This window comes from Vombatus ursinus, unplaced genomic scaffold (genome assembly GCF_900497805.2).
Source record: "Vombatus ursinus unplaced genomic scaffold, bare-nosed wombat genome assembly UNPS02005286.1, whole genome shotgun sequence".
Classification (NCBI taxonomy): Eukaryota; Metazoa; Chordata; class Mammalia; order Diprotodontia; family Vombatidae; genus Vombatus; species Vombatus ursinus.
This window is the reverse complement of record NW_020945064.1, coordinates 14,975,084-14,993,336: the sequence shown is the minus strand read 5'-3', so window position 1 is coordinate 14,993,336 and position 18,253 is coordinate 14,975,084. Positions and strand designations below refer to the sequence as shown.

The 18,253-nt window shown below is 44.6% G+C and overlaps 2 protein-coding genes across 3 annotated transcripts in view; one reads left to right on the top strand and one right to left on the bottom strand.

Annotated features, from left to right (window-relative positions):
* SLC7A6OS (solute carrier family 7 member 6 opposite strand) lies at window positions 1-10,188 on the bottom strand. Its single transcript, XM_027846826.1, has 5 exons — window positions 10,003-10,188; window positions 7,333-7,704; window positions 4,606-4,803; window positions 3,363-3,489; window positions 1-2,599 (listed from the first exon to the last, which is right to left on the bottom strand). Exons 1-5 carry the CDS (start codon window positions 10,186-10,188, stop codon window positions 2,469-2,471), a joined length of 1,014 nt encoding a protein of 337 aa, XP_027702627.1. The 3' UTR covers window positions 1-2,468.
* Window positions 10,189-10,335: 147 nt separating this feature from the next.
* The window catches only part of PRMT7 (protein arginine methyltransferase 7), a 72,039-nt gene continuing 64,121 nt past the window's right edge, over window positions 10,336-18,253 (top strand). The window contains exon 1 of one of the 2 annotated variants that reach the window (XM_027846804.1): window positions 10,336-10,416. In XM_027846804.1, the coding sequence (XP_027702605.1) occupies window positions 10,383-10,416 (34 nt within the window). In that variant the 5' untranslated portion in view covers window positions 10,336-10,382. The remainder of the gene's footprint in view (window positions 10,417-18,253) is intronic. The other variant, XM_027846811.1, reaches the window with a different exon arrangement.

Sequence of the window (18,253 nt, the reverse complement as noted above, 5' to 3'; positions counted from 1 at the left end):
ATCAAGGCTTTTATTTTGTGACCTAGAACCTTTAGGTTTAAAACAACTATAGTTTCTCTAGTTATATGCAGCTGATTACCTGTGAATTCCAGAGCACCTTTCTTCACCAGGAGGAATCAGACAGTGCCTCATGAAGTTGCAGAGATGCAGATTACTTTCTACCAACCAGAGATGTCCAGAAATTGAATGGGCTTCTCTGGGAAGTATATGGTTTCAGTCTCATTGGAGGTGCTAAAACCGAAGCTGTACAATCCCTAAACAGTAATATCACTTTATAAAGTGATGTGGTCAAGTGGCACTCTTAGTGGGACTGTCCAACAAAGAGATCAAATCTCAGCTACCTCTGCAAGTCTTCAGGTTAACAAGTACCTACTAAATTCACCAAGGTCATAGGATTTAAAATTGGAAGGTACATTAGAGGTCATCCATTGTTTCCTGTAGGCTGAGAGAGGTGAGGGCTTGGGTAAGCCAGCACCTATAGACGTGCTAAGTAGCCAAGCTAAGATTCCAACCTTTTCGTTCCCACTCCAGTGCTTTTTCCCCCATATCACAGGAGCCTTTTGTCTGACAGTGTGATCGAGCAGAAAGCGCCCCTGGATATGAAGTCAGAAGACCTGGATGATTAAATCTTCGGAGGCCTTCGATGTAGCTATCACCAGTCATCACCAGTAGTGTCTTTTACGAGTCTTTGTCTCTTGTGCAGGCATAGATAATCCAGAAAGCACAGTGGGTATGAATTAGGAAATGGCATTTACTTTTACAAAGCACCACTGCTCAGTATTGGGAGTAATAGAAGAAAAAGAATTTTAATCTCTGGTTTCACTTCTTTAATAAAGATGCATACTTCCATCTTGACGGTATGAAAGCCTCAGAATTGAAACATGTTCTCGCCCCTTCCCCTACAGAATTTACAAAGCTAATGGCAGTTCCGACATATTTATTAACTGAGATTAATTCCTGAATTATTACCATCCTGTAGCAAATTAATGAAAAAAATTTGGGCAGAGCAAGGGCTGCCTCTGAGACCAAGAAAAAAGACATCAGGAAGAAAGCTTCTGTCCAAGTCAGGTTCCTCAGTTATGGCCCAATTGTCTAGATGTATGAAGTTTCTATCCTGATGAGCATTTCTTAGCCAGGCAATTTGTACCTTTTATCTGGGGAGCGATGGATTGAAGTCAGACCTGGATTTGAATCCAGGCTCTGCCATTAGCCTGTGCAATCTGGCAGTCATGTCTGCTTGCTGGGATTGTTTTCTTTGCAGAATGAATTTGGACCAGAGAAGTCTATGTAGCTCCTTCCAATTCTTACATTCGATGGTGCTTTGACTCAAACTGGAATAAAGGCAGCTGTGGTTTTAAAGTGGGGATTTGATAAGTTCACTTGTAATTACACAACTTCTGGTTATAAAACCACTGTTTCTGTTGTGATTTTCCCTTTGGTGAGAGCTCCCCAGCAACCTTTCTCAAGGGAAAGCAAAACCAGGACCACAGACTTGATCATTGCTGTTTCACTCCAAAGTAAATAAAGTTAATTTTGCCAGTGCTAGGGAAGGAGAGGTTGTGGCATGACCCACAATGAAGAGTCTAACAAACATTTAAGAAAGCATTTTCTTCCACGTTCCAGAACAATTTTTTAATACAATCAGTGCATCAAATTCACATACACATACATACACACACAGCTCCTTTGGCATTTGTCAAAGGACTCCCAACTCTATAAGCAGGATCAAAGTAAGGCCACAGATGGAAAATGGGGGAAAATACCAACATGGAGTCTTTTCACTTTTTTAACACTTGCAGGTTTTTGCAACCAGAAACCACCTTAGTGAACACATATGCATTGTCTTCCTGTGTTGATGAAGCGTATTTGTCAGTGCAGCCTTTCATAGTGTTTTCGCCTCTAACTCTAGAGGCTTCCGAAGAAATGCCTCACTCAGCAGCATGAAGCAGGACCCGCCTTCTGTGGCAGGGCAGAGGTTAGGGAAGACCAACCTTTTCACATGAAACACATTAGCGACATCTCTTTCTTTATTCATTGGCTTCAAAAATTACCTTTTTTTTGCCATAGGAATGCTGTAGATTTGAACATGCAAAGTCAATTCTTCACATGGAAGGGGAAAATCTTTCAGATTAAACAAAGTGCTAAAGTAAAGTGTAGGGAAAGGAAAATATTTTCCGGCAGTATCGGGTGAAAGAGGATTTTCTTCCCATACCAATGGGCAATACTGCAGTTAGAGGCAAAGGAACTCCGATTTATCTTAGGTTTTTCCTTTCCCAGTAGCACAAAATTGTCTGGAGGCCAGAATTTGACCCCAGAGCTGAACATCCCCAGAGACTTTTTTCCCCCCCTTTCCCCTTCCAGGTAGGTTATAACACTCTGGGGCAGAGTCAGCAGCAAAGAGGCTGATGTCTATAGTCAGAGACACCAAAGGGCTCGTCCCAAACAACTGGTGAACGCTTGAGCAGTCCTCAGTCTGAATCGAAGTCCTGGGAGCTGTCGTACTCAAACTCCTTTAGCACATCATAGGGATATTTGTTCCATTTCCTTGGTCTGATGATGCTTTCCTCGTCACTAAAGCTGCCATATTCTTCATCAGACCCTAGAAAAAGAATGAGAACAGATGAACCAGGCACTTGTGACATCTTTTTTTTTGAAGGTATCCGTAGATGACCAGGCTGTGAGAATGCTATGCTATACACATTTCTTCCTTCTCACTGTAGAAATAGAAACCAGGACTTTGCTCTACAAAGTTCAAGGCCTTATAATTTAATTCAAAAACTTCATCATGTTGTAGAATCCCATCAGCCCCTGTATTCCACCTCATTAGCACCTTCTCCCTCTCTGATTGGGGCCATGAATTTGGAGCCTCCAATTTTTTTTTAACCTTTTTGCTCAGCAATGGGGTTAGGTGACTTGTCCAAAGTCCCACAGCTAGTAAGTGTCAAGTGTCTGAGGCCGGATTTGAACTTGGATCCTGTTGACTCTAGGGCCGATCCACCGTGCCACCTAAATGTCCCTCAGAGCCTCCATTTAAGAGAGAACTCAGCTCAGACATCTCTTCATTTCTCACCTTGGTTGAATTACCTTGGGATTTCTCTGACTCTGCACACCCTTCCCCCCTCCCCCAATGCTGTATCCCCAGCACTTGGCACAGTGGCACATAGTAGGTAATTAATAAATATTGATTGATTGACTTGTCTGAGGTCACACAGTCAGTGGTATTTTAACCACTACTATCTAGCCCTGCTATCTCTATCCCCAGTGCTTAGCACAGTGCCTGGCACAGAGCAGGCAATTAATACATGCTAGCTGATGGAATGAATCAAAGTGTTACGTTCAATGTGAACTCCTACTATGATTACCTCGGGTGCTCTCTCTGTCACTGCTTCCTTCTTCCTCATCGGGGTACTCGTTACGCCAGTGATTCTCACTGTTCTCATCATCATCATCATCATCATCAATCTCCTCGGCTTGATGATCATCAGCTACCTGTTTATCTCAATACAAAGAGGAATCACAGTCAGAGTCCTAACAAATCACAAACTACCATCTGTTTTGGAAAAGCAGGTTACATGACCCAAACAGAGAAGCACAGCAAAAACCAGCACTGCTGCACTGGGGGGGGAAGGGAGAGGTCAGAGGACTTGGATTTTAATCCTGCTCCTTCCTACTTATTAGCTCTGTGACCTCAGACAAGCCATTTCCCCCAGAGTCTGTTCCCCTATCTGTGAGATGAGAATGTTGGACCAGACCAGGGGTTCTTTAGCCTTTTTCATGTCATGGACCCATCTGGCAATCTCCTGAAGCCTATGGCTCTTTTCTCAGAATACTGAAAGACAAGTGCAAGAAAGACAAAAAAGACTACAGTTTTGAACTGCAAAAATGCTTCTCCACAAGTCTTTTCAGATGATCCAAAATAAAGGTTTTGTTACAAACCTAGGGAAAGATAAGTAAAAACAAACATTTAAAGTGCAAATCATTACTGGAGGGACTGAGTATACTAATAGCTAGTAATTAGATAGTGCTTTAAGGTTTGCAAAGCACTTTGCAAATATGATCTCCTTTGATCCTTACAACAAACCTAGGAGCTGGGTGCCATTACTGTCCCCATTTTGTGGATGATGGAACTGAGGCAGAAGGAGGTAACACTTTGACTTGCCTGGAGTCACATGGCTCCAAGTGTCTGAGGCTTCACTGAAACTCTTCTTGACTTAAGGCCAAGGGCTCCATTCACTGCACCACCTAGCAGCCTCAATAGGTACTGACTGGAAAATAACCCACCTCCACAGGTTCCTTCTCTATGAAGATTGGGTGAAGGAACTAGGCACATTAAACCCGAGGAAAAAAAGAAAGATTCAGGGAGAACATGATGCCTTTAAGCATTTTGGAGGAGGGTGGTCATAGGAGGAAGAACTAGATTTTTTTTGGTAAATTGAGGGTGAGTGGCCCAGCCATGTGAGCTGTCCCAAGAGGCACTTCATCTGTGCAGGTCTGCAGCCTACAGCAGATAGGCCGGTCCAGGTGGATGCTGAGATGCCCTTTGACTCCCCTTCTGTGATTCTGAGTGTGACCCCTGCTCTCAGGGCCTACCGAGGCCTGCCTTACCAGCTCCCAATCCTGACTGTAGGGCTGCACAGAGAGGATGCTTTCAATCCATCCTGGGGTAGATGTCTCCATGTAGTAAATGTCATAGACATAATTGTCCTCCTCTCGGTGCTCCGTTCCTTTTCCGTCCTTGGAGATGGCTAGCCGTTCACGGATCATCTTTACTGAATTACAAAGTATCACATCTGGGTCAGATTTCTGTTAGGAAAACACAAAGGAATGACTATAGGTAACATAGGTAATTTGCCAAGAAGCTCAACAGACCAAAGTGGACAACCATATAGAATTTACCATTTCATCCTGGAAATATAAAGGGAATTATGATTTTTTGTTCCATTATCTTTCCCATGGTTCTAATTTCCACAGCAAACTACATGTTTCTATTTTATAGAACAAAGTTTTATTGCTACCTCTTGTCATTACCTACATCTCGTTGTATCCCTTTCTCCAGCCCCTCTAAGAGATGATCCCTTATAACAATGAATTTTTTTTTTAAAGGAAAGAAAGCCTTTATGAATTGATGCAGAGCAAAGTGAGCAGAATTAGAACAATTTTATATACTGATAACATGACAGAGAAAGACTTTAGAATTCTGATTAATGAAATGATAAACCATGAGGTACAAAAGAATGGAAATGAAACATGCCACTCACTTCCTGCAAAGATGATGAGCTTAAAATAAAAAGACACATTTTTAGATACAACCAATGTAGGAATTAATTTTTCAGTTATGTGGCTACGTATTGAGGGATTTTTTTGGGTTGTTTTCAATAAAGAAAATTTTGTTTAATGGGGGTGGGAAGGGAACAGAGCAATAAAAAATATTTGATACTTGAAAAATAACAAGCTATTTTTAAAAAAGAAAGTAAAACTAACAACTTATTAGAAAGTGCTAACATAATATGCAGCATGCCACACTCATGCTTCCATCGCTTCTGTCCCTAATTCTGAGGTGTCTTCTCCTATCTCTTCTTTGGAGCCAAGCTTGGCTAGTGATGACTACTCATTTCACAACGAAGGGAGTACCCTGAATTTTCAAACCGAGTTAGAAAAGTCCTTTGTTGAATTTGGGCCTTGTCACTGCCCAGATTCTGTATGTTAAGGCTCACAACGATGACTACCGCCATTATGTACTGGGTTTATCACAGCACACTCCTGAAGTGGCCACAGCCCAAGACACAAGGTCAAAATGCACAGGAGGAATGACAACTACAAAAGTAGCCTTCTCTTTGAAACTTTGCTCATACTGGGGGGGGGGGGGAACGACAAAAAAAAAAAACAACAAAAAACAAAACTGCAGGTAGCCACAACTGAGGAGGGCCATATCATGAAGACCCAACTTGCCAACACCCAAGAGTACTGTTTCCCTCTTTGGATTGGGGAATGAAAAAAAAAAACCTTCAACCCTGGCCTGAGGTCCTCTGTTGCTTCTGTGCCCTTGGGGCAGGAGGGCAAGGGTGACAATGAAAAGCCACTCTGGTCCCTGAAATGGGCCTGACCCTGTGGCAGCCCCTAAGCAGCAGGAGTATCAGGCCCAGATGTCATCTAACATGTCATGGAATTTAAATCCTGCCTCAAACACTCAGTAGTGGTATGACCCTTAGGCAAGTCGCTTAATGTGTTTGCCTTGAAGGCAGCTAGGTGGCTCAGTGGATAGAATGCTGGGCCTGGAGTCAGGAAGACCTGAGTTCAAATCCTGCCTCAAATACTCACTAGCTGTGTGACCCTGAGCAAATCACTTAACCTTTGTTTTTCCTTAATCCAGTGAAGAAGGAAATGGCAAACTACTCCAGTATCTTTGCCAAGAAAACCCAAAATGGGGTCACAAAGGGTCAGACGAGACTCAACATCAGCAACAACATCTCTTGAAGCATAATCAAACAGCAAGAATACAGGATGAGGAAGAAGGGTAGAAAATAAGACCAACATGAATAAGAACAAAGTTTAATTTATTCACAGAATAAGAATTGTGGAGCTAGAACCTTGAGGCCTCTGTTTCCTCAGGTGTAAAATGCCATTTCAGTACTCATAGTATCTAATTCTCAAGGTCGTTATGAGGAAAGTACTTCGCAAAACGTAAAATGTTAACATAAGTGTATTACTGTAACTGTCCAAGGTCCAACAGCTGGAAGAGTACCCACCGTTGTGTACAGAGCGTGAAACTGAGGTTTAGAATCGGAGTAATTTCTCCGTGCTTTGGGCTTCTGCCCCAGTCCTTAATGCAGCATCAGTTCTTGAGTCAACATGAGTTCTGACACACACTGGAAGTTCTCTGTCCTATCCCCTCCATTATCCCAGCTCTCATGTGGCCCGTGTGACTATGGCAATTTATTTGTTGTCTCCAAATCTCTGTCACCTCATCTATGAAGAGGGGATCACTGTACTTGCACTGCCCACTCCACCAGGCTGGGGGGAGGAAAGTCCCCTGTAAGCTTTAAAACACTCCTTACCAAATGAGAACTAGGAGGTGGCATCATAGTGCACAGAGCACTGCACAGGGCCTGGAGTCGGGAAGACCTAAGTTCAAATCCGGCCTCAGACACTTACTAGCTGGGTGACCTTGGGCAAGCTACTTCACTCTGTTTGCCTCAGTATCCTCATCTGTAAAATGGGCCAGAGAAATCAAAGGCAAAGCACTCCAGTATCTCTGCCAAGAAAATCCCAAAGTGGGCTCACAGAGTTAGACGCGACTAAACAACAAAACAGTGCCGTCTTGGAGCACTTTACCTCAGAACAGGTGGCCGGAACTGAGACAGCCTCTTTCTCAGCAGCGTCCTCGTGAACGATGTCAAACAGCTGGAATTCTTCTGCAGAGGACGAACTGCCTCCTCTGTGTGACATCTGTTTGGTGCCATCAGAGCCTAGCTCGTTCCTCTCAGCCCTGCTGGCAGCTTTCCCAGCTGGCAGGGCTGCTTCTCCCTCCGCACAGGGGGCCCGGTATTTGGAGACCAGGCGGTAGCGGTCATCCTGCCGAGTCACCAGCTTTGCAGCGAGGAGATCCTGACGGATTCTCTGATGACTTTCCAGCGAAGGAGTCAGGGCTCTGGTGGCTTTCTCTTTGGTGATGGCTTCTCTGACATACTTCTGAACAGGTTCATCCTAGGAGGGAAGAGAGGAAAGAAAATGAGACAGAAGCAACCAGGATATAAAGAATGATGGGGCTGGAAGCACCCTTGACATCCTCCAGTTCAACCTTCTCATTGTACAGATGACACAGTGGAGGCTTGTGAACACTGAAGAGAGGTAGGTGAAAAAACTGAGGCTTAATAAGCTTAAGGGACAGTCACACTTGAACTCAGGTTTTCAGACTCCAAAGTCATGTAGCTTCTTTCTTTAAAGCATTGTTGCTGTTTTTTATGATTGTCATAGTTGTTTCAGGTCATGCCCTTCCTCAGTGAGCCTAGCCTTCCTTTTTAACAAAAAACAGTAAACAGCTAAGCACTGCTGACCTATCATGTGAGTCTGACAGTACTGTATACATTCCACCCTCATGGTCCCTCACTATTCCACTGAAAGGGAAGAGATCTATTTCTTTCCTTCCTGGACGTCAAGATTAGCTATTATAATCACGCTGTGTTCAGTTCAGTTTACAGCTTTCCTATTTCTGCTTACTTCACTCTGCATCTAGTTTTCCTGAATCCCTTGTATTTGTCTTTTCTTACAGTACAATAACATTCGATTATGTTCGTAAACTATGATTTATCCATTTTCTTGATGGGTACCAACTATGTTTCCAGTTTTCCAGGCAGTGCCTGACAAGTATTCTGTTATGTATGACTTTTCTTTTTATGTTCATGATGCTGTTACACATAAATTACTATTTTTAAAAATTTATTTTTAGTTTTCAACATTTGCTCTTATAAGATTTTGAGTTCTACATTTTCACCCTTCCCTCCACTATCCCCTCTTCAAGAGGCCATGTAAACTGATATAGGTTATACATGTATGATCATATTAAACACATTTCCACATTAGTCATGTTGTGAAAGAAGAATCGGAACAAAAGGGAAAAACAAAAAACAACAAAAAAAGAGAAAATAGTACGCTCTGACTTGTACACAGACTCCATAGTTCTTTCTCTGGATGTGGATAGTATTTTCCATTCTGAGTCTTTTGGAATTGTCTTGGATCATTGTATTACTGAGAAGAGCTAAGTCAGTCATAGTTGATCAATGCACAGTGTTGCTGTTACTGTGTACAATGTTCTCCCGGTTCTGCTCACTTCACTCAGCATCAGTTCATGCAGGTCTTTCCAGGTTTTTCTGAGATCTGCCTGCTCACCATTTCATATTGTAATACAAGAGTATTCCATTACATTCATATACCGTAACTTGTTTGGCCATTCCTCAATTGATGGGCATCCTCACAATTTCCAATTCTTTGCCATCACATAAAGAGCTATAACACATATTTTTATACTTTTCCCATTTGTATGATCTCTCTGGGATATACCCCTAGAAGTGCTGTTGCTGGGTCAAAGGGTATGAACATTTTTATAGCCCTTTGGGCATAGTTCCAAATTTATATACGACTTGACTTCTGTTAACCTCCTTAGAGTATATGCCAAGCATTGGGATGTTTATCTGGTCAAAAGGTGTGAACTCTTTGGTCATTTTAAAAATGCAATTCCTAATTGCTCACAACAGTGGCTGGACCAATTTACAGGTCCACCCAATCAGTTCCCTTCTTCCCACAGGCATTCCAACATTGACTACTTCTGACTTTTGTCATCTTTTGTGTGTTATTTTAATTTGCTTTTCTCTTATTATCAGTGATTTGTGCAACCTTTCAGACAGCTGTTAATAGTCTGCAGTGGGCCTTTTGGAGAACTATTCAGACCCTTTAAAGACCACTTATCTATGGAGGAATAACTGGTCTTTTTAGGTATATTTCCCATGACTCGGGTCATAAGGCCTTTATTTGAGATATTCAATGCCAAGATTTTCTGTCCCAGCCACAGTTTCTCTTCTTACCCTGGCTGTGCCAATTTTGTTCATGCAAAATTATTTCCATTCTGTGTAATTAAGTAGCCCCTGCAACCGCCCAAATGTAAAATGGGCTCGGAATCGTTCCTACTTATATATTGATTATCCCTATTCTTCTCTAGTCCTCAGTTTCCTCATGCGTAAAATGAGGAGACTGGACCGAAAAATCCCCTGCTTCCATTTCTGGAATGCTTTCCCAGAACCAGTTGGCTAGGCTCTGTAAGCACGATGACCCCCATTTTTCAGATGAAGCAACTGAGGCTCAGACCCCAGAGGCGGCGGGGGCAGAACTGAGCCCAGGCCTCCTGCCTTTGGCGGCTGCCTGCTCCCCAGCTTCGGCGGCCGGAGGCTGGGGGATGGCCGAAATGACCTGTCCTGCCCGGCTCGCCGTTCCCCAGCCCGGAGCCGCTACCTGGGAGCACACGGTCGCCGCCAGCTTGAAGACGTTCTCCTCCACGGGACCCGGTCCCGCGGCCCCCGCCCCCTCCTCGGAGGCCCCGCTCCGCAGCCGTTTACATGTGAGGACGAGCGCCTCGGCGGGATCCGCGCCGCGCTTCCGCCTCACCCGCAGCACGGCGGACGCCTCACCGGCCTCCATCGTCGTGGGCTTACTGGCCTCGCCCGGGGCACGCTGGGATTTCCCTTTAGCCCCGCCTCCGACGACGACACGTACGTGCTTCCTCGCCAACCCTCCGGTGGGCGTGGCCTCACGAGGCAGGGGCGGGACCTCCCGTAAACCTTACCCCGCCCCCTCCGACGCGTGCCTCTGGGCCGGCTGGGCGCGGGGAGAAGATGGCGCTGGCGGCAGCGGCGGGTCGCGAGGACGGTGAGACGCGTAGCCGGCCTACCGACCGTTACGGTTCTAAAGCGGAGGTTGGGGGTGGGGGGAAGGGAGCGCGGAGAGGAAGCGGTGCGCGTGCGCTACCGCAGGCGCGGTCCATGCGTGCCTGAGGGGCCGCAGGAAAGGAGGCCGGAGCGGTTCGGGGACTGAGGGGAGGCTGCGCTCCCGGGCTCCGCTTCAGGCTCTTTTAGAGGCGGGCCAAGGGCGGGGGTCCTGGAAGGAAGGAGGAGCTTGAGATGCTCCCCCCTCCCACCTCTCGGGCCTGGGTCGCAGGGGTCCCCTCTTTCTGGGGGGCGGAGCCCTGGCCTGGTCTGCCCCGCTCCCGAGAGTGGCAAGGAGGGAGCCGAGGGGGCCCTTGCCGGGGGCCTGGGGGCATCTCGCTTCTTCTGGCCGCCCGCCGGAAAGAGGAACCCCGGGTGGTCGGGATCCGCCCCCGAGACCCCCTGCCGAGGGGGCGCGCCCGCACCTGAGTCCCTCGCCCCAAGACCTTCCGGGATTTGCTTTGGGGCCGTGTTCTGGGTTTGAGGAGGCGTTCTGGGCTTGTCGAGGAAAGAACCGCGAGTCTGAAGACCTAGATGCTCATCCCCCTGTGCTGTTACCCAGGCGTGACCCTAGGCAAAATCACGTTCCTTCTCCGAAGCCATTTCCTAATGAATAAAACTGGCCGATTTAATTAGAGAATCCCCAAAGGGCCCTTCCACGGCCAACTCCACAGTTTTTAGAGCTACTCTTGTTTGACTTCTAAAAATAAAAATCACCCGTTGTCCCCCCCCCAAAAAAATTGAGAACCAAAAATTTAGAACAGATTCCACAGTCTCGGTTAGCGCTGCAGCTTTGGAAGCGCCGGATCCTTTCCCTCTAAATGGCTAATCACCAGCTCCCAAGGTCTGAAGACCCCCCAGAGCGCTGTGCAGTAACAGACCTAACAGGAGTCAGGGAGAGCAGCCCAGACCCCAGACTGTTATCTGTCCCGCCCCCTCGGACCGGGACCTCCCTGAGGGCTGCGAATCCCAGCCCCTAGCACCGGGCCGGGCCGGCACCTATTAAGTAATTAGATAATAAGAAATAAACAAGTAATTAATTTAAATTTAAAAAGCAAATAAATAAGTAATTAAATGATATCAGTCAGCCATTAGTGGGTAGTGCAGACAGACCCTGTCTTCTGGACTGCTGTCCCGAAGATGTAATGAAGAGATTCCAGAAGCTCCATTCATCGAAGTAACCCTAACCTTCCTAAGCATCTCGACCTTTCAGAGACAACCAAAGAATAGAAAGGCTTATTTATAGAAAAGCTGTGTAGGGATACACAATTGGAACTAAGAAAATCTGTGTGAGGAGTGGAGGGATGACAGACAGACATTGATTTGGTTAGTGATGTATTTGTTCAACATTTGTACTTGTGAAGCGATGGTGGAATTTGAGTCAACTATGTAGGCTCAATCCTGGTGGTGATGCTTAGGATTCCTCCTTGTGAAATGGGATATACTTGTTGCACCTTCCTGTCTTCTTTCGAGCCTCAAATGAGATCATAGGATCAGAGTTAGAATTAGATATTGCCCTCACATGGGCTACATTCCGCATTTTACAGAAGAGGAAAATGAGGTTCAATCATGTGTCCAAGGTCACCTATCTAATAAAAATTAGAGCCAGGATAATATATGTAGAATGCTTTTGCAAAGTTTAAATCACTTGTCCATCAATGAAGCTTACTATGTGCCAGGTACTGTGCTAAGTGCTTCGGATCCAAAGGGGAAACTTAGTTGCTGACTCTAGGAGCTTTCATATAAGTATAATTTATTTTATTTTTCAAGCTGATGGGAGGAGGGAGAGGCCCACAATGGGGAATAAAAGCATAATCCTTTCCTCAAGGAGAACATGCTGACCCCAAACTTTATCATTTTCATGTTTCCTCAACTAGTATTTACAGACTCATCTGTACCAAAGCTTTTGGCTTCATATTGTTTGGCAACAATCTTTTTCATCTTCTTACCAAAACTTCTGTCCCTGAGAAATCCTCAAAAACTCAATAATTATCCACTGCCCACACACCTATAAGTCCAAACTCCTTTAGGCCCTCCACAATCTGAATCCTGTTTTTTCTTGCCTTTCTACTCTTCTACATAAATCAAACTTTTACTCACAGTGTCCCAAACATGTCATGTTCTTTTCCTTCCCTCTATCTTCTATCTTTGAGTTGAAGGCATGGTTTTTAAGAAAAAAACCAGATGCTTGAACATGTTCATTAGTATCACTTATGAGCCATCATGTGGGAGCACAGAATCAATCACAGCAAAGGCCTGGAATGTATAGCCAGTCTCTCAACAATAAAGTGATGCTTATCTCCCCATCCCATTAATAATAATAATCCACTAATATTAACTGTGCTTTAAGGTTCACAGAAATGATTTACAGGTCCTCACAACAACCCTGAGGTGACTACGGATGGGGCCTGGACCTCTGCTGTCAATGGTATAGGGTGCTTTTGATGATGAATTCTCTACTAATGTAGGGCTGGCACCTTCTTTGCAATGTAGAGTCTTAGTGGCCTTCAAGACTGGCCTCCTGGAACTGCTGTGGCCTTTTCTCAATCCTCATTCTCTTCGGCATCTCTGCAACTTTTGACACTATTGGATCCCCCTTCTCTTCTGGATACTCTCTCCTCTCTAGGTTTTCAGGACACCACTCTCCTGGTTCTGCTCCTGCCTGTCTAACTGTGTCTTCTCTGTCTCCTTTGTGGGATCCTCATCTAGATCCTGCCTACTAACTGTGGATGTCCCACAGGACTCTGGCCTGGGCCGTCTTCTACCTTACTTGGTGATCTCAACAGCTTCTGTGGATTTAATTACCATCTCTACACTGACTCTCAAATCCACCTTTCCTGCCCCCACCTCTGCTGACTCCCTATCTTGTATCTCCAGTTGCCTGTCAGACATCTCAGACTAGATGTGCAGTAGACATCTTAAACTCACGATGTTCAGAACAACTCATTATCTTTCCACCTAAGTCCTCCTTCACTTCCAGACTTCCATATTATAGTTGAGGGCACCATATATCCTTGGCTCCTCACTGTCTCTCATCTGTTCCCAGGCTTGTTGATCTCACCTCTTCAACATCTCACGAATATGCCCCCTTTTCTCATCTGACACTTTGACCACTCTAATGGAGGCCTTCAGCAGCTCATGCCTGGATTATTTCAATAGCCTGCTGGTGGGTGTCTGCTGCAAGTCTCTGCCCATTCCAATCCATCCTCCATTCAGTTGACAAAGTTGATTTTCTTAAAGTGAAGGCCCAATCAGGTCACTCCCCTACTCCACTAAATTCCCTGTCACCTCCAGGATCAAATACAAAATTCTCTGTTTGGCATTCCAAGCCCTTTATAACTCAGGCCTCCATCTTCTCCACCTTTACACTCTGACACAATTCTTTGATTCAGTAACACTGGATCTTGTTACACCTATTCACTTCAACATAGTCTCTGATTCAGTGACCCTGACATGCTTGCTATTTCCCAAAAAAGACCCTCTATCTCTCAGCTCCAGATGTTTTCTCTTTCTGTTCCCCTACCTGGAATATTCTCCCTTCTCATTGCTACCTGTTGGCTTCATTTAAATCTCAACTAAAATCCCACCTTTTGTAGAAAGCTTTTCCCAAGCCATCTTAATTCCAGAGCCTTCTCTCTCATTCCCTATTTATCCTGTATATAGCTTGTTTGTACATGTTTGCTTGTTGTTTCCCATATTAGATTGTGAGCAGAGACTTTTTTGTCCTTCTCTTATTCCCCAGTGCTTTGCACTGGGTGCACAGTGCCTGGCACATAATTAGCTTTTAATAAATGCTTATTGACTCTGACTGAGAGTTTGTGATTGTGAGATTTGCCCAGGGTCATGCAGCCAGTAGGTGTCAGAATCAGGATTTGAACCCAGGCTTCCTGCTTGCCAGGCCAGCTGTCGATAGACTCTGTCATTTGACTTCTCACTCCACATAGTCTATTCTTACTTTACAAATGAGGAAACTGTTAAGTGACTTCTCAAGGGTTGTACAATTAGTGTGGGTTACAGGTAAGCTTTGAACCCAGGTCTTTCCTGTCTCTTGAGTTCAGCAGGGTTCTTAGGACGTTGCTGACTAATTAAGAAAAAAAGCATGATAACAAATAGAAAGCCCAAATGATTCTGTATTGAGCCAAAGGGAAGACAGCTATGTGGCGAAGTGGGTAGAGCAGTGGGCTTGGAATCGAGAAGATCTGGGTTCAAATTTGGCCTCAGACCTTAGTAATTGTGTGATGCTGGGCAGGTCACTTAACCTCTGCCTCAGTTTACTCATCTGCAAAATGGGGGTAAAAATAGCATTTGCCTCCAAGGGTTGTTGTGAAGCTCAAATAAGATATTTGTAAAGTGCTTTGCAAATCTTAAAGTGCTGTATAAATGCTAGAATTATTTTAAGGATTCAAGGAACAAAAAGTAAATGTTCATTGCTGATAATGACAAAACAGACTAAGAATGAGAGACTTTTATGGGTGTCTCATCTGGTTGTCTCTCTCTTATGACAGTCAGAAACACAGTACTATCGAGGGCTAGAAGACTGCCTTGGATGAAGGGTAGGCAGGCTTTCTGTTCATCCAGCCTTCCCCACTCACCCTGGAAGGGTGACTTCATTGTTTCCCACTTTCTGAAACAGTGGGTCATGTGGGAGAAGGGGCAGGCCTAGGAGAGGGATGAAGAAGACAAGCAGATGTGAAGGTTCTTTGAAGGACTTTGGAACTGTAGAGGAGAGGTTGAATTTGGGGAGAGAAAAAAATGGGAAGACTCGAGAAGACGGAGGAGGAGAGTCGGAGCTTTAAGGACCCAAGGAAGAGACAAGGAAGGAACAGAAGAAGGTGGAAGATGGAAGAAGCAGCAGCAGGGAGAGGTCTCTAGTTGAAGGAAAAGGTAGTTGATGAGGCAAGGTAAGAAGTTAGATGGGGTGTGGGTCTGGCTGTCAGTGTTCAGAGGTACTGAAGGGAGTGCAAAAGAGGCCAACGCGAGGACACTGTCACGTCTGGAGCTGAAGTCACTAATAAGCAGTTTGTCACAGTGGTTCCTGGGGTGCCATGAGCAGGCAAAGAATGAGCATCTCCTTTCTGGTTTGTCTGACGAGTAGGGAGAATTCTGGAGTGACCTGCCCTGAGGATGTGACGCCTTCCACGTGATCAGGAATGTTTGCCACAGGACTTGTTGCCACCCTTCCCTTCTCTCTGTTTCCCCACATTTACAGCCAATGACCGAGCCTTCTTTTTTCTGAGTGCTGTCTAGCCCATCTGGCCTGAACTCCCTCAGCCGCCCTTCCCCATTCCCTAGAAACCTTTCAACATCACACGATTTTTTTTCTCCTTGCCTGGCCACAGAAGGGGGATCCCTAGTCATCAGTAAGACTTGTAGCCTTGAGCCCATTCTCTTCTTGTTTTTTCTAGGACCTAGCTTTGACTCTCATTGCTTCTCTCTCATGCCTCTTCAACCTCTCCTTTTCCCTGGCTCCTCTGCCAGCATGCTACACATGGATAGGTTTTCTCAATTCTTTAAAAAAAAAAGCTTCCTTTGATTCTAGTGATCTTTCCAGCTACTGTGCTGTCTCCACCTGCATCTTGCCTTCCACACTGACCATTGCATTGAGATTGCTTCTCCAGAGGTCACTGATGAATTCCTGATTGCCAAATCTAGTGCACTCTTTTAAGTCCTCATCCTCAAACTGATTTGACTTGGCCATTCCTTACTGTTACTGTATTTCACCACATAATCATTGCAGAGTTTAATTTTCCCCAAAAAAGTGGGGTGGGACCATCATGTGAAGCTTTTAAAAAATTATGATGGTATTACCTAAATATCATTTAATTACTAAACTGTATCGCTGATAGACAAACTGTACAGTTTAGTTAGTACAGGAAGATGCAAGTCTTATCATTTTACGTGACTTACTCCGGGCCCCTTTGCCTGCCCGCCTTGCTTACCTTGTGCCTAGGACTCTTCATTGGGTTGGATGACAATACTCTTTGTACTGCAGCGCTCCAAACAAACCATGCAAGTCAGCTTTTGGAAATATACTGACAATGAGAGTGTGCAGAGAGGTATAGACTTCCAGCTCACAACACACAAGAGATAAACGTGTGTCCATATGCCACTGGTGAATACATTGCTGCTCTGTTTACCTTTTAAGCAGCGTGATGAATAGAATTATCCCACGTGACAATTACGTGATGAAAGGTTATAAAACCAATTTTTGGGCTGGGAAAAAAAAAAACAGGGTGCGATGATTATGTGGTGGCGATGATTATATGATGAAATTTGTTATCTGCCATCTCTGTTGGCTTCACAGAGTCTATACGCTCTTGGTCATTAAATCAATCAGTAAACAATTATTAAGTGCCTACTATGTGTCAGGAATTGTGCAAAAAGAGGCAAAAAGACAGCCCCTTCCTTCAAGGAGCTTACAGTTTAATGGAGGAGATGACATGCAAGCACATATGTACAGACAAACTATATAAGGGATAAATGAGAAATAAGAGTGGGAAGGGCTTGGGAAAGGATTCCTGTAGAAGGTGGGATTTTAGTTGGGACTTACAGGAAGCCAGTAGGTACAGAAGAGGAGGGAGAGCATTCCAGGTATGGGGACATCCAGAGAAAATGCCCAGGGCCAAGAGATGGAGAATCTCGTATGTGGAACAGCCAGAGGCCAGTGCCACTGGATTGAAGAGTATGTATAAGGTGTAAGAAGAGTGGAAAGGTAGGAGGGCACTAGGTTATGAAGGCCTTTGAATGCCAAACAGAACATTTGTATTTGCTCTTGGAGGCAATAAGGAGCCCCTGGAGTGTATTGAGGAGTGGGGTGACATCAGACCTGTACTTTAGGAAAATCACTTTAGTAGTTGAATGAAGGCTGGACTGGATGGAGGAGAGACTTGAGGCAGGCAGACGTACCTGCAGTTTATTGCAATAGTCCAGGCATTGAGGTGATGTTGCAAAGGTGAAATACACAGCCTTTGGCAACAGATTTGATATGGGGGTGAGAGATAGTGTAGATGACACTTAGGTTGTGAGCCTGAGGGATTGGTTAACAGTCACTGATATACCCATCCTACCTTTATAATTCTTTCTCATCCTCTAATGCCCTTAACCTTGGTGATCTTAAGAGTTCTACTTTTCTCTCTCTTCTCTTCTCCATGTTTTTTCCCTTGGCAATCTCATTTGCTTATTGACTTAAACTATTAACCCTGGCACATGACTTCCAAATCTCTATTTCTAGTCTTCATTTCTCCTGTAAACTCTGGACCTCTATATTCAACTCCCTATAGTATATCTAAAATTGGATGTCCCTTTAGCACCTCAAATCAGTACATCTAAAATAGTTTATTATTTTTTCCCTTAACCTCATTCATCTTTCTGATTCCCCTGTTTCTCTCTAAGAATAAATGGAGTTGATATTCTTCTGTTTTCGTAATCATGGAATTTTTTTTTTTTGTCTTATGTGAAGTTGATTGTCTTCTCCTCAGCATTTGAAGCTCTCCACAGTCTGGTACTGCTTTACCCTCCCAACTTTCTCTCATTATTTCCCTCTGCACCAGATTATGCTGTGGTTAAAATGTGGCACTCTACCTCTGAGCAGGTTACATGTTTTTCTTCTTCTTTCTCTTTGATCTCTGCTCCCTGTGTTTGGAGTGCCTTCCATCTTCTTCTAGCCTGTTGAATTTCTACTTTTCCCTTAATTTAAAGCCTTCAACATGAAGCCTTTCTCAATCCCCTAAGCATGTAATGACTTTCCTCCTCAGACCTTCTAGGACACTTTGTGTTACGTA

What these genes read in the sequence shown, in the direction of transcription:
- SLC7A6OS (XM_027846826.1), bottom strand. Translation starts at nt 10,188, where the DNA reads ATGGAGGCCGGTGAGGCGTCCGCCGTGCTGCGGGTGAGGCGGAAGCGC. An exon ending in CGGCGACCGTGTGCTCCCAG is followed by an intron (nt 7,705 to 10,002) that starts GTAGCGGCTCCG and finishes CTTCCCTCCTAG; the next exon opens with GATGAACCTGTTCAGAAGTA. An exon ending in TGACAGAGAGAGCACCCGAG is followed by an intron (nt 2,600 to 3,362) that starts GTAATCATAGTA and finishes TTCTTTTTCTAG; the next exon opens with GGTCTGATGAAGAATATGGC.